The 15,469-nt window shown below is 41.5% G+C and overlaps 2 protein-coding genes across 3 annotated transcripts; both read right to left on the bottom strand.

Moving 5' to 3' along the window:
• Window positions 1–241: 241 nt before the first annotated feature.
• FBXO4 (F-box protein 4) lies at window positions 242–7,592 on the bottom strand. The gene is made up of 7 exons (XM_065657286.1): window positions 7,407–7,592; window positions 7,055–7,290; window positions 5,167–5,387; window positions 4,083–4,158; window positions 3,434–3,612; window positions 2,381–2,556; window positions 242–1,358 (listed from the first exon to the last, which is right to left on the bottom strand). Exons 1-7 carry the CDS (start codon window positions 7,590–7,592, stop codon window positions 1,269–1,271), a joined length of 1,164 nt encoding a protein of 387 aa, XP_065513358.1. The 3' UTR covers window positions 242–1,268.
• RIMOC1 (RAB7A interacting MON1-CCZ1 complex subunit 1) lies at window positions 7,588–11,617 on the bottom strand. 2 transcript variants are annotated; one of them, XM_065657289.1, is made up of 7 exons: window positions 11,415–11,617; window positions 10,766–10,866; window positions 10,258–10,404; window positions 9,734–9,865; window positions 9,417–9,531; window positions 8,677–8,774; window positions 8,065–8,174 (listed from the first exon to the last, which is right to left on the bottom strand). In XM_065657289.1, the coding sequence occupies exons 1-7, from the start codon at window positions 11,536–11,538 to the stop codon at window positions 8,142–8,144; spliced, it is 750 nt and encodes a 249-aa protein (XP_065513361.1). In that variant the 5' UTR covers window positions 11,539–11,617; the 3' UTR covers window positions 8,065–8,141. The 2 variants fall into 2 exon arrangements, with proteins under 2 accessions (XP_065513359.1, XP_065513361.1); XM_065657287.1 differs by lacking the exon at window positions 8,677–8,774 and having other exon boundaries at window positions 7,588–8,174.
• Between the last annotated feature and the right edge of the window lie 3,852 nt (window positions 11,618–15,469).

The following is a 15,469-nucleotide window of genomic DNA, read 5'->3' as shown; positions in this document are numbered from 1 at the left end:
GTGCACCATGTAGAAAAAATTGTAATACTATCGCATTTCCATGGAGAGAGGAAAAAGACACAACCACCACCACAAAAACAAACAAACAAAAAACCACAAAAAACCACCAAAAAACCCACCAAAAAAACAACACCCAAATAAACATCCTCCCCCCCAAAACAAAAAACCCACCAAAAACCCCTCCAACCACCCCCTCCCCCAAAACCAAAACAAACCCAAACCAACAACAACAACAAACCAGAACAAAAAAACCCAAACATGCATAGGTGAGAAAAACAAGGGAAGTTCCTGAACATTCATCCAGTAATTAAAAAACATTTAAAAGGTGGAAGACTAGGACTATCCCAAAAGACAAGAGTCTGGAAAATGCAATTCCAGTTCTAAAACAGTTTCCTTTTTCATAAAAATATTTGCAACTCTGTAGAAAATTCCAAGCCCAGTACACTTCACATCTGTAAATGGCCAGAACTATTTGAGTAACTGGCAGGTATTCGGTATCTGATAAATGTCATGAAGTACTAATGATTATATTTAACGTGTTCATGACATCGAAGCTATGTCAAGTTCAAGCTAACATCTTTGCTGCAAGAGAAAGCAAAAGATGCTGCAAGTCTTTTGTGGTTGGTTAAAAAATAAGATCACAAACAAGAAACAACCAATTCATTCATGGTAGTTTGTTTGCTTCTAAGAGTTTTGGTCTAGGTCAACAATTCTCTCGCAAGTGCTAGTTCTTCTCCAGGCATTGTTTCTCGAAAAATACAGGGGAATGTGCTCTCTTGAAAGAGACACTGTCTTTTTGTCTGCCTACTACTGCACAATGTAGAGTATATTTACTTTTTTTGGGAACCACCACTGTCAAGATCTCCACTGAATATATTTACTAAATGTGTGATGCATGCCACACGGCTGTGCTGACAAAATAACCTAGTGTTAGGTTTATTTACAGAAGATATCAGATTATCAGGTATATTTAGAAAAGATTACACTCTAATGGCCCCAGCTTGAAAGAAAGAAAAAACAAAAACACAAGACCACCCAGATTGCCTCCCAAAACCACTTATTGTTCAGCTGCTGGAATCCAGGCTTTGTACTTCTAATGCAGGACTACAGTTGGAAGAATGTTATTTATTAGAGTACGTGCAATGAAATATATGCAGGTTTGTCTTTTAAATCTCTCTTTTGATAGTGCTGAGTCAGGACAAGATTCTCACTTCATCTGAACTGCAAAACACCAAAGTCTCTATACAGCAACACAATGCACAGCTCCATTACTGTGCATTTTTACAGTCTGCTTCTTCCAGGAGCCATTCAATTCCACTTGGCAATCCAGCTAATGTTGCAGCTACAGTGTCCTGCATCTGTAAAAACAGAAAAAAGCTAAAGTATTACAGATAATAGGTTATGGATCTAACAGTATTTTATCATCACTCCCTGTCTATCCTTAAAGTCAGAAATACTCATATCAAATCTAAAATTTTATCAATGGTTTAAAGGTCCCTTAGACAGCAAAGGTTTCTCAAGAGTAAGGTTCTAAAAGAAAACACTATTCTTTATGGGATTAATTACAAGACCCATTAGGAAAGCCTTGCATTCCTGATATCAAGGTGAATTTTCTCTCAATCGCTCCATCAGCTATTCTGGAACATTATACTTACTTTATAGATGAAAATCTCCTTGAAAAATCTTGTTGTAACTCTTAAAGCAAAAACACTGCCAGCATCTTATTACTTCTCAGATTTCGTGATGTATTATAAAGTGCCTATTATAAATGGTATGTTTTTAAAAAAGCTTGTAAACATTTTCCTTATGAAAACAAAGGTACTACCTTAAATCAGGATTTGTTTTTTTCTGATTAAGTATTATCTTCTGGCTACACAATGTCATGAAAAAAATTATGTGTTGCTGGGCCATACTGATATATACTGTGTTCAACAAACACAAAAGAACAGGTTCATGATCTCACATGTTACGTAAAAAACTGACTTGTCAAAAACTCAGTACATCACGTCAAGCCACTGACAATTAACAGTGTCCTGAAAAAAGCACAAAAATCTACCTTGTGGCCAAGGTCTCAGGTCACAACTCAGGAAACTTAGATTTAAATTAACTGAAGCTTCCTTGCTCTGTTCCTCACATTCTGGCTTCATCTGAACTTTCTTTTGAATTCCTGGGAAAGTCACTTGGCTCCTCTATGTTCAGACAGGCTAATACTTCATCTTAGAGGATCAGAGAAACTAAATTCTTCACTTAAGTGGAGGGCTCACATTCTATCACTGAAAGCTGCAAACTTGCTTAGGTGGGTACAGTTCAGGAACTACCATAAGCTTAAATTATATTTAAGCCACAGAGAAAAAGAAAATAAAGGTTTAAAAGCAAGTACCATCCAGGGCTGATGTAGCAGATTTAGTTGCAACTGATGTGCCACATATACACATGGAATTCTTTTCACACCAACGTGAGAGACACAAGACAAAACTAGCAGAGGTCTATTTGGGGGCCCAAGGGCTGGATCAGTCATTGCCAAAATACGAGCCAGGTCCTCTTGACGATCATGCTCTAGGAAACAATTTTAAATATATGAGTATTAAATATATGCAAATCCCCAAAATAACTTTTTAACATGTTTAACTTTCCAAATATTTAATATTTCAGACATGAAAAAAACAAAGGGCTGGGAAGGGCATGGACGAATTATCTAGTTCTGCTTATCTTAAGGCTGGATCAGCCACATTCACGTCACACTTAAATGTTATTTAAAGATCTCCATAGGTTCTACAGGCAGGCAATTCCAGTCCTTAACCTCAGGGTGTTTTCCAAGTACCTTACAGAGATCAAAATTGCAACAAGCCATTATGCAGTACCGACACACTGTAGTAAGCAGCCCTTCCCTACTGACCATACTTATCTCCTTAGGATACCTCCTCACATTTTTTTCTACTCTCTTTCCTGAGCTAGCCTTTTCCCTTCATTCTAAGTTAATGAGTGTAAAGATAATTACCATAACAGGGGTTTGCATTATCCTCATTATAGAACTATCCTGATTTGGGCTAATTGCATCTTTTACTGCAGTTTTCCTGAAGAAGGCTCTATTTTCAGGTTATTACACCACCAATGACGTATTTCAGGCTTTTTCTCCAACCCACCCACAGGGTTTGTTTTGTTTAATTGTTTTTCTTAGTCCCAGATCATTTAACACATCCAGCTTAAGAGAGCAGCCATGTCAGTAGCAGCCATAACCAAAAGAAGAGGCCATAACCCCTCACAGGGAAATGACGGAGACTGTCTATGACAGAGAACCTCTTCAGAAATTGCACTAAAGAACCAGATTTTGAAAGAATCAGAACATGGATTTTTACTTATTCCATACTCTTTGCAATCTTTTACGACATTCTGATAATCCAAATACATAAATAAATAAAAAGAAACCCCTTACTTTTATGAGCTTCTGCATTAGCAACATAAATGAATCCATCAACTACTTCGCACACCTTTTTAACTTGAGGTATTACATTGTAATGCACAGCTTGCTGATTCCCTACTGTGCTGTTCTCTGGGTAGAACATTCTATTCACAGCAACAGCTTGCTCTGTCCTTGCTCTCCTCCTTTCAACACTGAAAGACATTGAAATATTTCAGTAGTCACATTAATTGTGTAGAGAATGCAAACGCACAGTCTAAGCATCACAGGAAAGCGACAGAAAATTGGCCTAAGCCAACAAAAGTGTTTAATATCTCCCCTCACTCTCCCATTTTTTTCTAGTGTACATATACAGATGGTTAGCAATCTGCATGATGCATTTTAAAATACATCCCAGGAGGGAAGCAATCAAGGTATCAAGAGAGACAGAAGCAACTGTTACGCATTTGTCATACACGTTTGTTATGCATAAGGTCTGGAAAAGGAGTTTTATTATTTTCATGTTAAAATTTAGCAGCTGGAGAAAGAAAGAAAAAGCTTCAGTTTATAAGGGATATCCATGAAAGTGAACACACACATAAGAAGTCACATGACAAAAACATGCGGAAAAGTGTGAAATAACTGAGAAACTGTATTTTTTTTGAAGAAGAAGAACAAATCTTACCTGGTGGTTGAATATAATGTCAGAATATTGAATTTTTGATTGTTATTAAACTGAAAACTGATTCCTGATCCAATTCCTACAGGGGAAAAATGAACATATGAGATTACAACTATTTGGTTACTGAATACAACTAACCCGTAGGCTGAAAATTCCAGTGGTGCTTTGACATTGATTTATCCAAGCCTAGGAGTTGCTGCTAGAGATAGCGTATTTACTATTTTATGAAGAAATTTTATACATGCTTTAATTGATCAGACCAATAATTTAATTAAAATCAATGTAATAGTATTAAAAGAAAACAAGGAGGCATTTCCATGTTTTTGATACTCAGACTTGAATCTAGAAACCTAAGTAAGAGAGGAGCTAGACTTGCATCTATTAGCTGAAACTGGCATAGCAAAGGTACTAAGCTGCTTCTGACAAGCTGCATTGAAAAGGAATTAAGAGAGAAAAAAGATAGCAGTAAAAATTCGTATTCACACTTTCTATAAATACAATTTAATGATTCCAGTTCTGTTGCACTTAGATAAAGAACAGTTAAAAAGTAATAAATATTTGTCTCCAGTTTGGACTGAAGTAAAACTACAGATGTTCAAAATTATGTTTTCAAACATTGGAAAAAAATCCTTCACCTGCTCCTACAACAGAGTTTAGACCATTTCACACCAAAAGACTGAATCATGTGAAGGACCAGTTTTGACCTTCTGTATAAAAACACAAGTGTGTTTTTTAGCCACTTACTGCAAGCAGTACCTGAAGCAAGTTCTGTCTGCATTTATGCATTGAAGCAGCACGTGTGACATGGAATTTATGATCAAAACAGAAGCACGAGGAGCAAAATGATCCCCTTGACATTGTGCAAATTTAATAATAAATTCACTGCAACTATAGTTTTATCCCAATTGTTCACTGCATTTATCCTCTGAGTACATACAGAGATAAGTTTGGCGTTTTTTTTACCATCATGTTATCCAGTTTCAAGGGGAGAAAAAAGCACTCCTTTTCTCCATTTCTCACCCAACCTATTTTTGTGTTAAATCTGTTTATAAAACAAAACAAACCCAAAACTCAAAACCAGAATTACCATGAATTTGTCTCTGGGGAAGGCCAGTTACTAGTAGAATCTCTGGGCATGTCATCATCTTTTGCACTAGAGAGTTGTCCAGCTCTTCCAAACCTCGCCCAAACATGGCAAAGCGAGGTTCTGCCTGAGTGACCAGCGATTGCAAAAATGAAGTCACAGCCCCATACCGGGGACGGCTTGATTTCAAACTTCTTCTACCCTGAGGACAGCTTTTCTTATATCTGTGTAAAATAGATGCAACTAGAAATTAAACACAAAATACAAAAGAGGTATTAATAAAACAACATAAATCAAGTCCCACACTTCTCATGGCTTGTTACTGGTACAAGTCAAGCACAGATCAAAACCAATGAAGTTCCAAACTGATGGTTTCAAGCACCAGTAAAAAGCAGGTGAGGGCTTGGTCCTTTTAAAGTCCAAATACTGACATTTTGGACCTTAGTATATTTCCCCCTAGGGATCTTCTAGTTTACTTTTAAAAATAAAATGAAGTTACAAATTCCCCAACACACAATACATGTAAAATAACATCAAAGCTCAGGGGGTCTTATAAAATGCTGTATAAAAAATGAGACTTCTGAGTGCATTTCAAACATTAATTATACCGCTTATGTGTTTATTAACTAGGAAACAGATGACTCCACCTGAAGATGACCACTTCCCTTGTAGGCATAGAGAATGCATGTTGCAAAAGGAGATGGGTGTTGTCTGCAAGCTTAGGTACTCATTTGATGCAGAGGCTAGGAAGCATGAAAAGACTTTGGTAATCAAGGGGAAGAAGTAAGAGTCACCGAAGTGACAGACATCCTAGGGAAGCAGCTTTAGTCTCTGCTTCTGTGGCCACGGTAGCCCGCTGCTGGACAAATCACTTCAAGGAAACATTAAAATGTGTTCTCCTCTCCACACAAATTGAGATGCTTCAGTTGAGATCAGCAAAACCATTGAGTGCTCACAGACACAACAGAAATCAGTGACAGGTTGTTTCAAACAGGTGATGCTCTGAAGTACTCAGACCTAAAGAAATTTATATCCAATGTTCAAAATCAGTAGATAATTTGCACTTCAAATTCTGTGTGTCTCTCCCATCTATAAAGTGGGGATGAAGGGCACAGAGATTGCAGGTTAGTGCACTTATCATGAAGCAAGTTTCATGAAATCACCTTAGGAAAATTTACCTGCAAATTTAAAAAAAAAAAATACTGGAAATGAATTAAGGGAATTGAAGGAAATCTAAAAAAAGACACACAGAATAATCTTCTCATCTGGAGAGCTCTTCTTAGTCATCCAAACACATTATGTGTGTTGCTATGCTTTTCAACTATCCCAGCTAAAACCACAGTCTTTGTGTCATGGCCTTTGACAATCAGAGCCAAAGCAATACTACTTGTTACCCTGTGCACATTCAAAAAATAGTATTTTTTTTCCACATCTTCCAGGTAAGATAAAAAAACCCAAAGATTAATTCAATTTTCTGTAGTTTGAAGACTTACTACTTTTATTAAAATAAGAAATCATTTGTCATTGTACCGAGAGTGACAAACACATTTTTCTTAAGATAAACAGTGTGCACAGCTGCTGACACAACTGCATTTCTGTTGCATAAGACACATGCAGTTTACAAAAAGCTTTAATTTTTTTTTTACAATGTTAGCTTTGATTTTTTTTACGTTTTACATTTTTGTTAGATTCCAAACAGAAAGAGCTGACGAAACTATCCAACAACAGGAAACCGTATTTCTGAAATGAACAATGAGTTTGAGACACATACAAATTTAAGCAGTGTCTCACAGCACAGCTTTACTGCTGTAAATATGAAACATGCCTGTGGGATTAATATTACTGTTGTAGAGACACTGGAAGTAATGTAAGAGAATACAAAAATACTTACACTGCCATGTAATTGTGCAGTGCATTATCGCTGACCTCTGAAAAGGCTTTATGAAAAATCTCCACATCTGGGAGTGATTTCCAATCAACGGATGTCCAAAAAGGGAGATCCCTCAGGAGAAAATACCTCCACAACAACGGATCTTGCACAGCTGCCCTCCAGTAACAACTCGTGCTTCCCAAACGGCACACATCTTGGGGCGAGAGGAAGGACATGATATTCAGCTGCACATCAATCTGAAAACCGTTGAAAGCTGAGGTTTAACAACACGGGAATTGAGCAGTGAAGATGTAAGACGTGAGATGGCGTGTTTAACTCCCCCGCTTCCAGCCCCGACCGGGTCCCCACTCACCGGCAGCGCCTGCAGGGCGTCCACCTCCTCGGTGGCACCCGGGAGCGCTGGACGCGGGGGACCCGCGAACGCGGCGGTACCGCCGCGTTCGCGGGTCCCCCGCGTCCAGCGGTCCCGGAGGACACGCAGACCACCCCGCACGGCAGCTTCGAAACCGCCCCGCTCCTCCGCTCTGCTGGTCGCCATGTCACCGAGCTCCGCCACCGCCCCCTCGGAACTAGTGCGCAGGAGCGGGGCTGAGGCACAGGCAGCTCTGCCACCGTGGAAGACAGGCAGTCATCCTTCCGTCCCAGTTTATTACGCAATGTTTTTTCCTAGAAATACTTGTTCTGACTTCGGACCTGTACTCCAGTTTTTTAATGCAAGAGAAGTATAGATTTTGATAGAAAGAACAGTCAGACACAGAAGCAGAGATCACCTCCCCTCCGAGTGCTCTTCAGACACAAGGCTTCTTCCAGCACAGCCAAAGCAGCACATTCTAGTTGTGAGATTTCATGAAGTAACACAGCATGTGTTTTGCAGTTGTTGTGTTCCACCCTTGGTCTTTTAAAGGTCCCTCACATACAGCCACATACTTCGTTAACATGTTTTTGCCCGTTTCTCGGAAATCCAGCGGCACGCTCTGTGATTTGCAGGCCAGGTCACTGCTGAAGACAGGATCTGTCGTCTCAAGGCTTTCCTGTTTCCCATCCCCACAGTGTCGCAGTCCCCAGTAGCACATTTCTCCACTGTACATCATTGCCAGTAAGTGAGTGTCACTAAATACACCTACAAAAACAATTCACATCAACAACTTTATTGTTCTAAACAACTACACAGCTTGTTAACTTATTTTTTAAGTAACACTGGGAAAAATTCAGAAAGGCAATATAAGCCCATTAAAGAGGTACACAAAAAAAATTAACCATGAGATGACTGACAGTGCCAAGAAGAGAACTTGGATCAAAGCCTTGGTAGTTACTTTATTCATTTGGCCCCTTCATAATGCTAAAATCTTTAGGATTGCCACATAACATTATTCTGATAATTGTGTTCACCTATTTATCTTAAGAGAATCTCAGTATTTCTTTACAACCCATTAAGTGCAGGCATTATTATGCATATTTATTTTAGAATACTTCTGTGCCTCCCACAGTTTAAGTTTGGTACTTGAGCATCATCTTAACTCAGGTTAACCAGTAGCAAGTCTAGTATTTGAATAGAAAGCCACGTAAGTGTCCATAGTCACTGAAAAAAAAAATCCTACTAAATAAATCTACAAACCACTTACTGAACTTGGCTTTGCATTGGGAAGCTGAACTGGATCAATCCCACTTTTGGATGAAACTAAGCAAGAGGGTGCTCCATCTTCCTGTTGCCAGAGCAGAGCTAGAGTGTGTACAACATGGACATCATGACCTCAGCACCAGCTGTTTTACCTGACAGATCCCCTCCTGCTGCATCACGCTGATGCGGTCTCAGATCCCCATAAATGCACTAGAGTACTGCAACTTAAATAAAGCCACATAAACTGGAGACAGAAAGAAAAGTTTCCGAACTCCAATCAATGCTGCATGTACTTTCCACCTATGTGAAATCAGTAATTGTGCTCGTACCCGTGTTCTCCTAGATCTAAACAGAAAGACCACAATGGGAACACCTAGCACTCTCTGCAGTCACATTGGCACTTTCAACATTTGTCAACTGACAACTGGATGATTGTAACAGATATATGCTATACACAGCACACCACTTGCCTCACTTTCCTCCAGTGCACTCAAAAATACAGAGAAAATGAGCACTGCCACCTCCTAAATTCCATCAGTCAAAAAGAAGGCGCAGGGGAGAGAGCAATGCTGCCTGCTTATGTGTCTTTTTCTTTGCTCTAAAAAGTGACAGATTTTGAATACAGATGAAGTCAAACAACAAATATACACAATAAAGCATTTCGTAAAGTGGAGCAGTTATTAAGGAGAGGAGGTTGTGGGGTTTGGGAAATTTTGGGAGTTTTGTTTGGTTTTGGTTTTTTACCTTCACTGAGTAATCTAGCTGTGTCTTTATCCTGGAGTGAGACATCTTCATTTAGCTGAAGAGGGGATCTAAAGCTTAGCATCTTCATCAAGTAATGAGCTCCATCATTAAGACACTGAGTACAGTTTAAAAATGAGGAAAAGAAAGCCTTTTATATAAGTTCTGATTAATTTAGTGACAGACAGAAACACTTCTCACTATCAATTTCCCAAAACCCTATTTAAAAGACAAAAGAAAGGTAGCTATATTTTAAAAGAGAAGAGTCAAACTTTAAAACTGTATTCACATGCTCATATTACTTCTTAAATCTCCTTTACCTTTTTAAATACGGCAATGTTTTCTCGTAGCCATTTACTCCTTTCTTTCGCTGTATGACAATACATATAAAGCAGGGCTCCTTTTCTCCAGTAAAGACATTCTAACAACTCTGCACCAAGGACGTTGATAGGCTGAAATGAAATCCAACAAACTGGGCTAACCCAAAAGTAAACCATCTGAACTACTCACATACGCACAGGCAAACAATGCGATATTAAGTCTCTAACTTTAGAAGCTGCACTTAACAGCAATGGTCACAGACACAAGCCTAACACTTCGGACTTAAGCTGCTAAAAGCATGTGAAATCATGAAATGTTAGCAAGAAAAATTCTGAGCATGCAACAAGTTATTTGAAAAAATATCTTCAGGAATCACTATTTAAATATAAATGAGACTTGAAAATTTTTCAAAGTATCTTAAATTCTGCCCATCAAAAATACAACTACTACTAACCTGTTTCAGATTTTTTATTTTTAAATAATGAAATAATTAATTATCTGGCTGAATAGCACTAGTACTCACTTCTTCATTTATGTTGCATTCTCTCACTAGATCTTCTGGTTCTGAAAGAATACAAATAAGTTCTTTAACTTTTTGCAAGGAAGATTCTTCTGGAAAATCTTCATTCACAAGCTGGTTTTCCTCAAAATATGTAATGTCTAAGACAGCCTATGAAAACAAGAAGATACACAATGTAAAAATGCTACGAGCAAAATAATCAAATGATGGTGTGCAGTAGCAACCAAACGTTATAGTTTATAAAAATTATAATTTTAAGGTACAAACCTGCAAGTTAAAAGTATTGTAAAGTGGGTGGCAGTGAACGTGAACTCAAAACCCTTTCTGTCCTTACAGTATCAGCACAATTATTATCAACTCTAGATTATATTCCAATCCAGACAGAAGTGGCCCTGGACTTCATGGATGTTCACGGCACACACCACCAAACAGAGATCCCTTTCTGCTATACCCTCTTTCCTACACAGCAGATTTTTTTGAAAAGGAGTTCTTAATACTTTAAATATACTACCTGCGCGTAAAACTGCCAAAGCGTGGAAGGATGTTCTTTCCCTTCGTTACAAAGGTCCTTCAGTTTCTCCAGAGTAGCAGAGCCCTTCGCTAAGAAGGTATCTGAAGGAAGAACACAACCCTTCCTTAGCACTCAGAAGCTCTCAGCAAGAGCCTTGCTGACTCCCCCTTTTCACTTCACGCCGTTTTATCCACCCTGGCGGCATCTACAAGAGCAGCTGAATAACACAGCATTTGAACGGGCCCTGTCAGAATACACTTTCCATGACGAAATTATGGGCATCTACAGTTAAGAGTCTTGATGTTTCAAAAGCAATTACACGCACTCCATTATCACGCCGTACGCCGCACCCACAGCTGGCTAACGCGCAGGGACGCACTTCAGGCCCCAGCCGCCCCGTGCCCCAGGTCTGCGGACGGAGCCGCCAGCCGAGGCCTGGGCCGCCACCGGCCGCCCGGCGCTGCGGGCAGGGGCCTCTGCGCGGAGCGGGGACAAGCGCACCCCGCCAGCTGCCCCGGAGCGGGGCGGCCGCGTCGCCGGGCCCGCTCCCGCGGCGCTGCGGGACACGGCACGGCGCCAGGAGGGCGGGGCGTGGAGCGGGCCCGCCGGCAGGGCCCAGCCCCGTCCCCTCTCTCCCGCGGCCCCTCACCGTCGCCTCCCGCTCCCCGGGGCACCGCCAGCCGCCGGCCCAGCGCCGCCAGCCGCGGCCGCAGCGCGGACACCGCACCCCGCGCCTCGGCACCCCCGGCCTCGGCACCGCCCGCCGCCGCCATCCCCGCGCCGCCTGTCACCGCGCCCCGCGACGCGGCGGCGGCTCCGGGCGGCCGTGAGGCGGCCCAGCCCACGGCGCCTGCCGTAGGGGCGGGGAGCGCTGGGCCGCGGCGAGGCGCGCAGGCGCAGGGGCGCCGGGGTCGCTGCGGGGCGGGCGGCTGTCGGCGGGGAGGGCTGTGGCGGAGCGGGGCGGGCAGCGTGCTGCCGCCGCGGCCCTGTGCCCTCGGCTGCCGGCTGGGCTTGCCTGGGGTGGCGGAGCTTAGCGCCCCCCCCGCCCCGGGCTCCTCAGGCCTCCCCAGCAGCGCCTCGGGCTGCGCGGCCTGGCAGGGACACGAGCCGCAGCCGGGCCTGCTGGGCAAGGCCTGTGCGCCGTGAAGGCGGGGACTTCAGGTTTAATTTTGTGTGGGCTGCAGAGCTGTTCCGTTACAGACGTTTGTGGCTGCTGCAGATGTGTGCCGGGCTCTCTGGGGAGAGTCCTTGGCGTGTCCTTGTGTTGCCCCGTCAAGTGATGCTCTCCAGTCTGTGAAAATCTCTCAGCGCTGTGAAATTGCTGTTGCACATAAGCATGCCGAAAGAAATGGTGAAAGGCAATGAGGTTTTTTAAGACGAAACCCATATTTCTGTGTCAATAGATACATCTTCATTGCTGTTTTTAAATTTACGTTTTAGTGTTGGCTTACTTAACTCACAGATATACAACTGTAGAAATATAGTTCAGTGGTCTGGAAACCACATACGTTTGGTTGGAGGAATGAGACTTCTGCCCCAGGCTTTTGTCTAAATGGCACATTTCACAAACTTCAGAAGTGCTGAACAGCTTACATGTTACGAGAGGAAAACATTAGGTTTTCCTTTTTAACAAAATTCTGCTACTACTGCACGGTAAATCATCAAATTTTTGATGTTGCGTAGTTATGAAAATGCTGTATTTTGCTATATTGCTTCTCTGGCTATCTCTTCTTGCCTGGAGAAAGCTCAGTGTCCACTGGAGTAATGTGTCATGAGCTCACACAACATTTTGCATTCTCTTAGCTAGGATATTTTAAAAGAAATGACTAAAGACATTTTTTCCCTGTTCAGGTCGTATAGTCTTCATTTTGTTAGTGCCTATGTCCCACCAAAATACTTAAAACCGTAAAGTACAACTTGGTGGAGTACTTCTGGTACTGAAAAGCTGTCTACTTAGAGATGTTTTTGGCTGTTACCTGAGTTATGTCTTATGAAAAGTTGCCAAACAGATCAAATACAACAAAAAAGTAATACCTACAAGGCAAAATTGTGTTTGCTTCCAGAAATGGTTTGTATTCTAGAGGAAACTTGTAATGTTTTGTTTGGGTATGTGTTGTCATTTATTCCTGCATAGTCCATAGACAGATACAATTATTCATCTCAGGAACAGCTGTGTTAACAATACCTGTTAGGAAATACAGACTGCCTCAGCTTATTGAACTTTTGGGTATACTGCTTCTTATAGAACTTGCTTAGCATAAGTAAATAAGTTTGCTGCAAGTCTTAGGCCACAAGCTGTGAACTTTCTGCCTATTTAGGCAGAGAAGGACCCCAGAGTTGGTTCAAGCTAGAAGATAAAGGTCTTCTCATCACCAGCAGGAGCTGCATCCCTGGTCATAAGTAAAGGAATAGAACAGCATGTTTAAAGAAGGTGAGAAACAGCAGAATGTGAGAACTTACTGATCTTTTGGCTATTGCCATGGATTTCTATTTCTTCCCAGCAGCAGGTGCAAAATAGCTTCTAATAGATAGCACCTAGATTGATGCCTGCAGAGATAAGAAATGGTCTGCCTGATGAAAATGAAGGGATCCAATGAGGAATGGTGAGACCCCAGACTCTAGTTTTATAGCTGGGCCAAACTGACGTGTGAGGGATGGGTATCTTAGATTGTAAGGGTATAATTGCCCAGGGTTTTCTTTGCCTGGGGACCCTTTTCTGGAGGCACCCATCTCAAGCTGTTCTCTATGTTGTACCTTACAAATACATTATTTATTTCAGAGGAATTTCTGGAATTCATGTCTTGAGACTCTAGGCAAAGAAACTTCCTTAACAATACCAAAAGTATTATGTTAGTTAACCATCTCATAACTGAGAGTAGAGGGGATGGTGCTAAATGTTTCAAGTAAAATACACCACCTTCCGTGTTGTCAGTTTTGGAACTGAAGAATGGCTGGACATTGTTAAGTTCTCTTTGTCAGATGCTTTTCTTGCTGGGTCCTGCCCTTCTCTGTTTCAATATCCAGCTATGATTTTATGTTGCTTTCTTAGTTGCATTCTTCATAACTAGTCAAGTGGGGAAGTGGGTTGGCCCTTAATAGTGAAGGATGTCATCCAGCTTTCAAGATGTCCCGTGTCAAAAAACCAAACCAAAACAAACCCCCAAAATAGCCATATGTTGACTTATTTGATAAAGGAAGTGGTATGTTTTTTTCCTTCCTCTGCTTCAGGCACTGTCACTTGCTTCAGCTGTATCTGTTTTGACAGCTAGATGTATATACATTTACTTTTTTTTTTCTTTCCAGAAGCTGTTATCCACTGTTTCTTTAAATATACAGTGAAATCTGATTTTGTTCTTTCTCATGACTGGCTGAGATGTGTTTCTGTTAATAAAAAACTGTTAAAGTAGAAACTAGTACAGATATTGAAAAATGGGGTGATGTCCACTTCTCTGAGGAAGAGAGAACCTGGAAGGTTTTTAGGTTTTTTTAATTTATTCCCTTCCTGCCCCCCATCTGGTTTTGCCATGAAATGTGGTATAGGCTGTTATCTGTGAGGGAGTGTAAGACACCTATCATGAGTTTATTGTCTTGCGCCCTACATACTCCGCGTTGGGAGCTGGTTTGCACGGAACGGGGGTGGCAGGAGTTCTGGGCAACCACATGAGAGTCTGCAGAGCCCAGAGGACTGGCTGATCCGTGGTGGGGTGGTGCCTCCACCCCAGTGGGCAAGTCCTCATGTCCCCCAGGACTCTGCCTCTCTCCTGGCTGGAGTGTCTTCTGAGCGGCCTGTGCCCATCCCTTCCACAAGCTGCATTCCTTCTGCCACTAAACCTCCAAGCTGCATTTTGTAGTTTGTGCCAGTATGGGGCTGGTCTTCTCCCCACAGCTTGCTTTGGTGTGAAGACTGGTAAAAGACTAGGTGTCTGATCATTTGAGAGAACAATGACCTCAGTTTCCCTTATATTTTGTTTTTGCTTAGAACCTGTTTGGATCCCTTCTGTTTTGAATCCCTCCAGATATTTGAAAGAGAATGGCCTGGTTTAGTGTTAGCTACCTCTCACGTTTGCTGCCTCTCACTGTTCTCACTGTTGCAAATCTTAAAATTCATATTGTCAGAGCTTCACACAAAAATAAAGTTGCATCCAGTGTTTTTCTGAAAATGTTCAAGAATAAACACTATTTCTGGGTGACACTTAGCATAAATTATGTTGATGTAAAAAACTGCTTCACTCCATAGAGTTACTATAGGGAATAGTTACAGTATGGTAAAATGATCTCAGGTGAAGGGATTTGGTTGGGATTTGTGATTTTTCAGTGCCTAGCACTTCCTGTTTTTAATACTGCTGTTACTAGGAGGGGAAGGTGTGAAGTGTTGGCTGTTTAGAGACAGGCTCTCTTCCTAAATTGGTGGAAGCACAACAGGAAAAGTGTCATGGTGTGTAAACAGTTGTGGTTGATGGAAGAGGGAAAGCTATGATGATTTTGTCCTTTGGAGCCTAGAATATGACATTGACACAGCCATTCTCCTGTTATTTTGGATTTCTATATGTGTATCTGTGGGTATGTGCATGTAGGTATATATTATGTGAACGTAAAGTAGATTCTGTTACATTATTTTCTGCTGTTTCTTTCCTTTCAAACCACATACTCTTTCTGTCCTCCTGAGGTCTGTGTGTCGTATGCCACTAGAGGACAGACTGGTTG

The sequence above is a fragment of the Caloenas nicobarica genome, chromosome Z (genome assembly GCF_036013445.1).
Source record: "Caloenas nicobarica isolate bCalNic1 chromosome Z, bCalNic1.hap1, whole genome shotgun sequence".
Taxonomy (NCBI): Eukaryota; Metazoa; Chordata; class Aves; order Columbiformes; family Columbidae; genus Caloenas; species Caloenas nicobarica.
Note: the sequence above shows the minus strand (reverse complement) of the source record. Positions and strands in the feature narration are given on the sequence as shown.

Bases quoted from the DNA above. Each gene is read 5' to 3' on its own strand.
- RIMOC1 (XM_065657287.1), bottom strand. From the start codon at position 11,538: ATGGCGGCGGCGGGCGGTGCCGAGGCCGGGGGTGCCGAGGCGCGGGGT. The intron at 9,866-10,257 runs GTGAGTACTAGT...ATTTCATTTCAG, and splicing joins AATGCAACATAAATGAAGAA to CCTATCAACGTCCTTGGTGC. The intron at 8,175-9,416 runs GTAAAAAACCAA...TTGTTTTTGTAG, and splicing joins AGCTAGATTACTCAGTGAAG to GTGTATTTAGTGACACTCAC.
- FBXO4 (XM_065657286.1), bottom strand. From the start codon at position 7,592: ATGGCGACCAGCAGAGCGGAGGAGCGGGGCGGTTTCGAAGCTGCCGTG. The intron at 3,613-4,082 runs GTAAGATTTGTT...AATGTCTTTCAG, and splicing joins ACATTATATTCAACCACCAG to TGTTGAAAGGAGGAGAGCAA. The intron at 1,359-2,380 runs GTACTTGCTTTT...CTGTTTTTACAG, and splicing joins TGCTACATCAGCCCTGGATG to ATGCAGGACACTGTAGCTGC.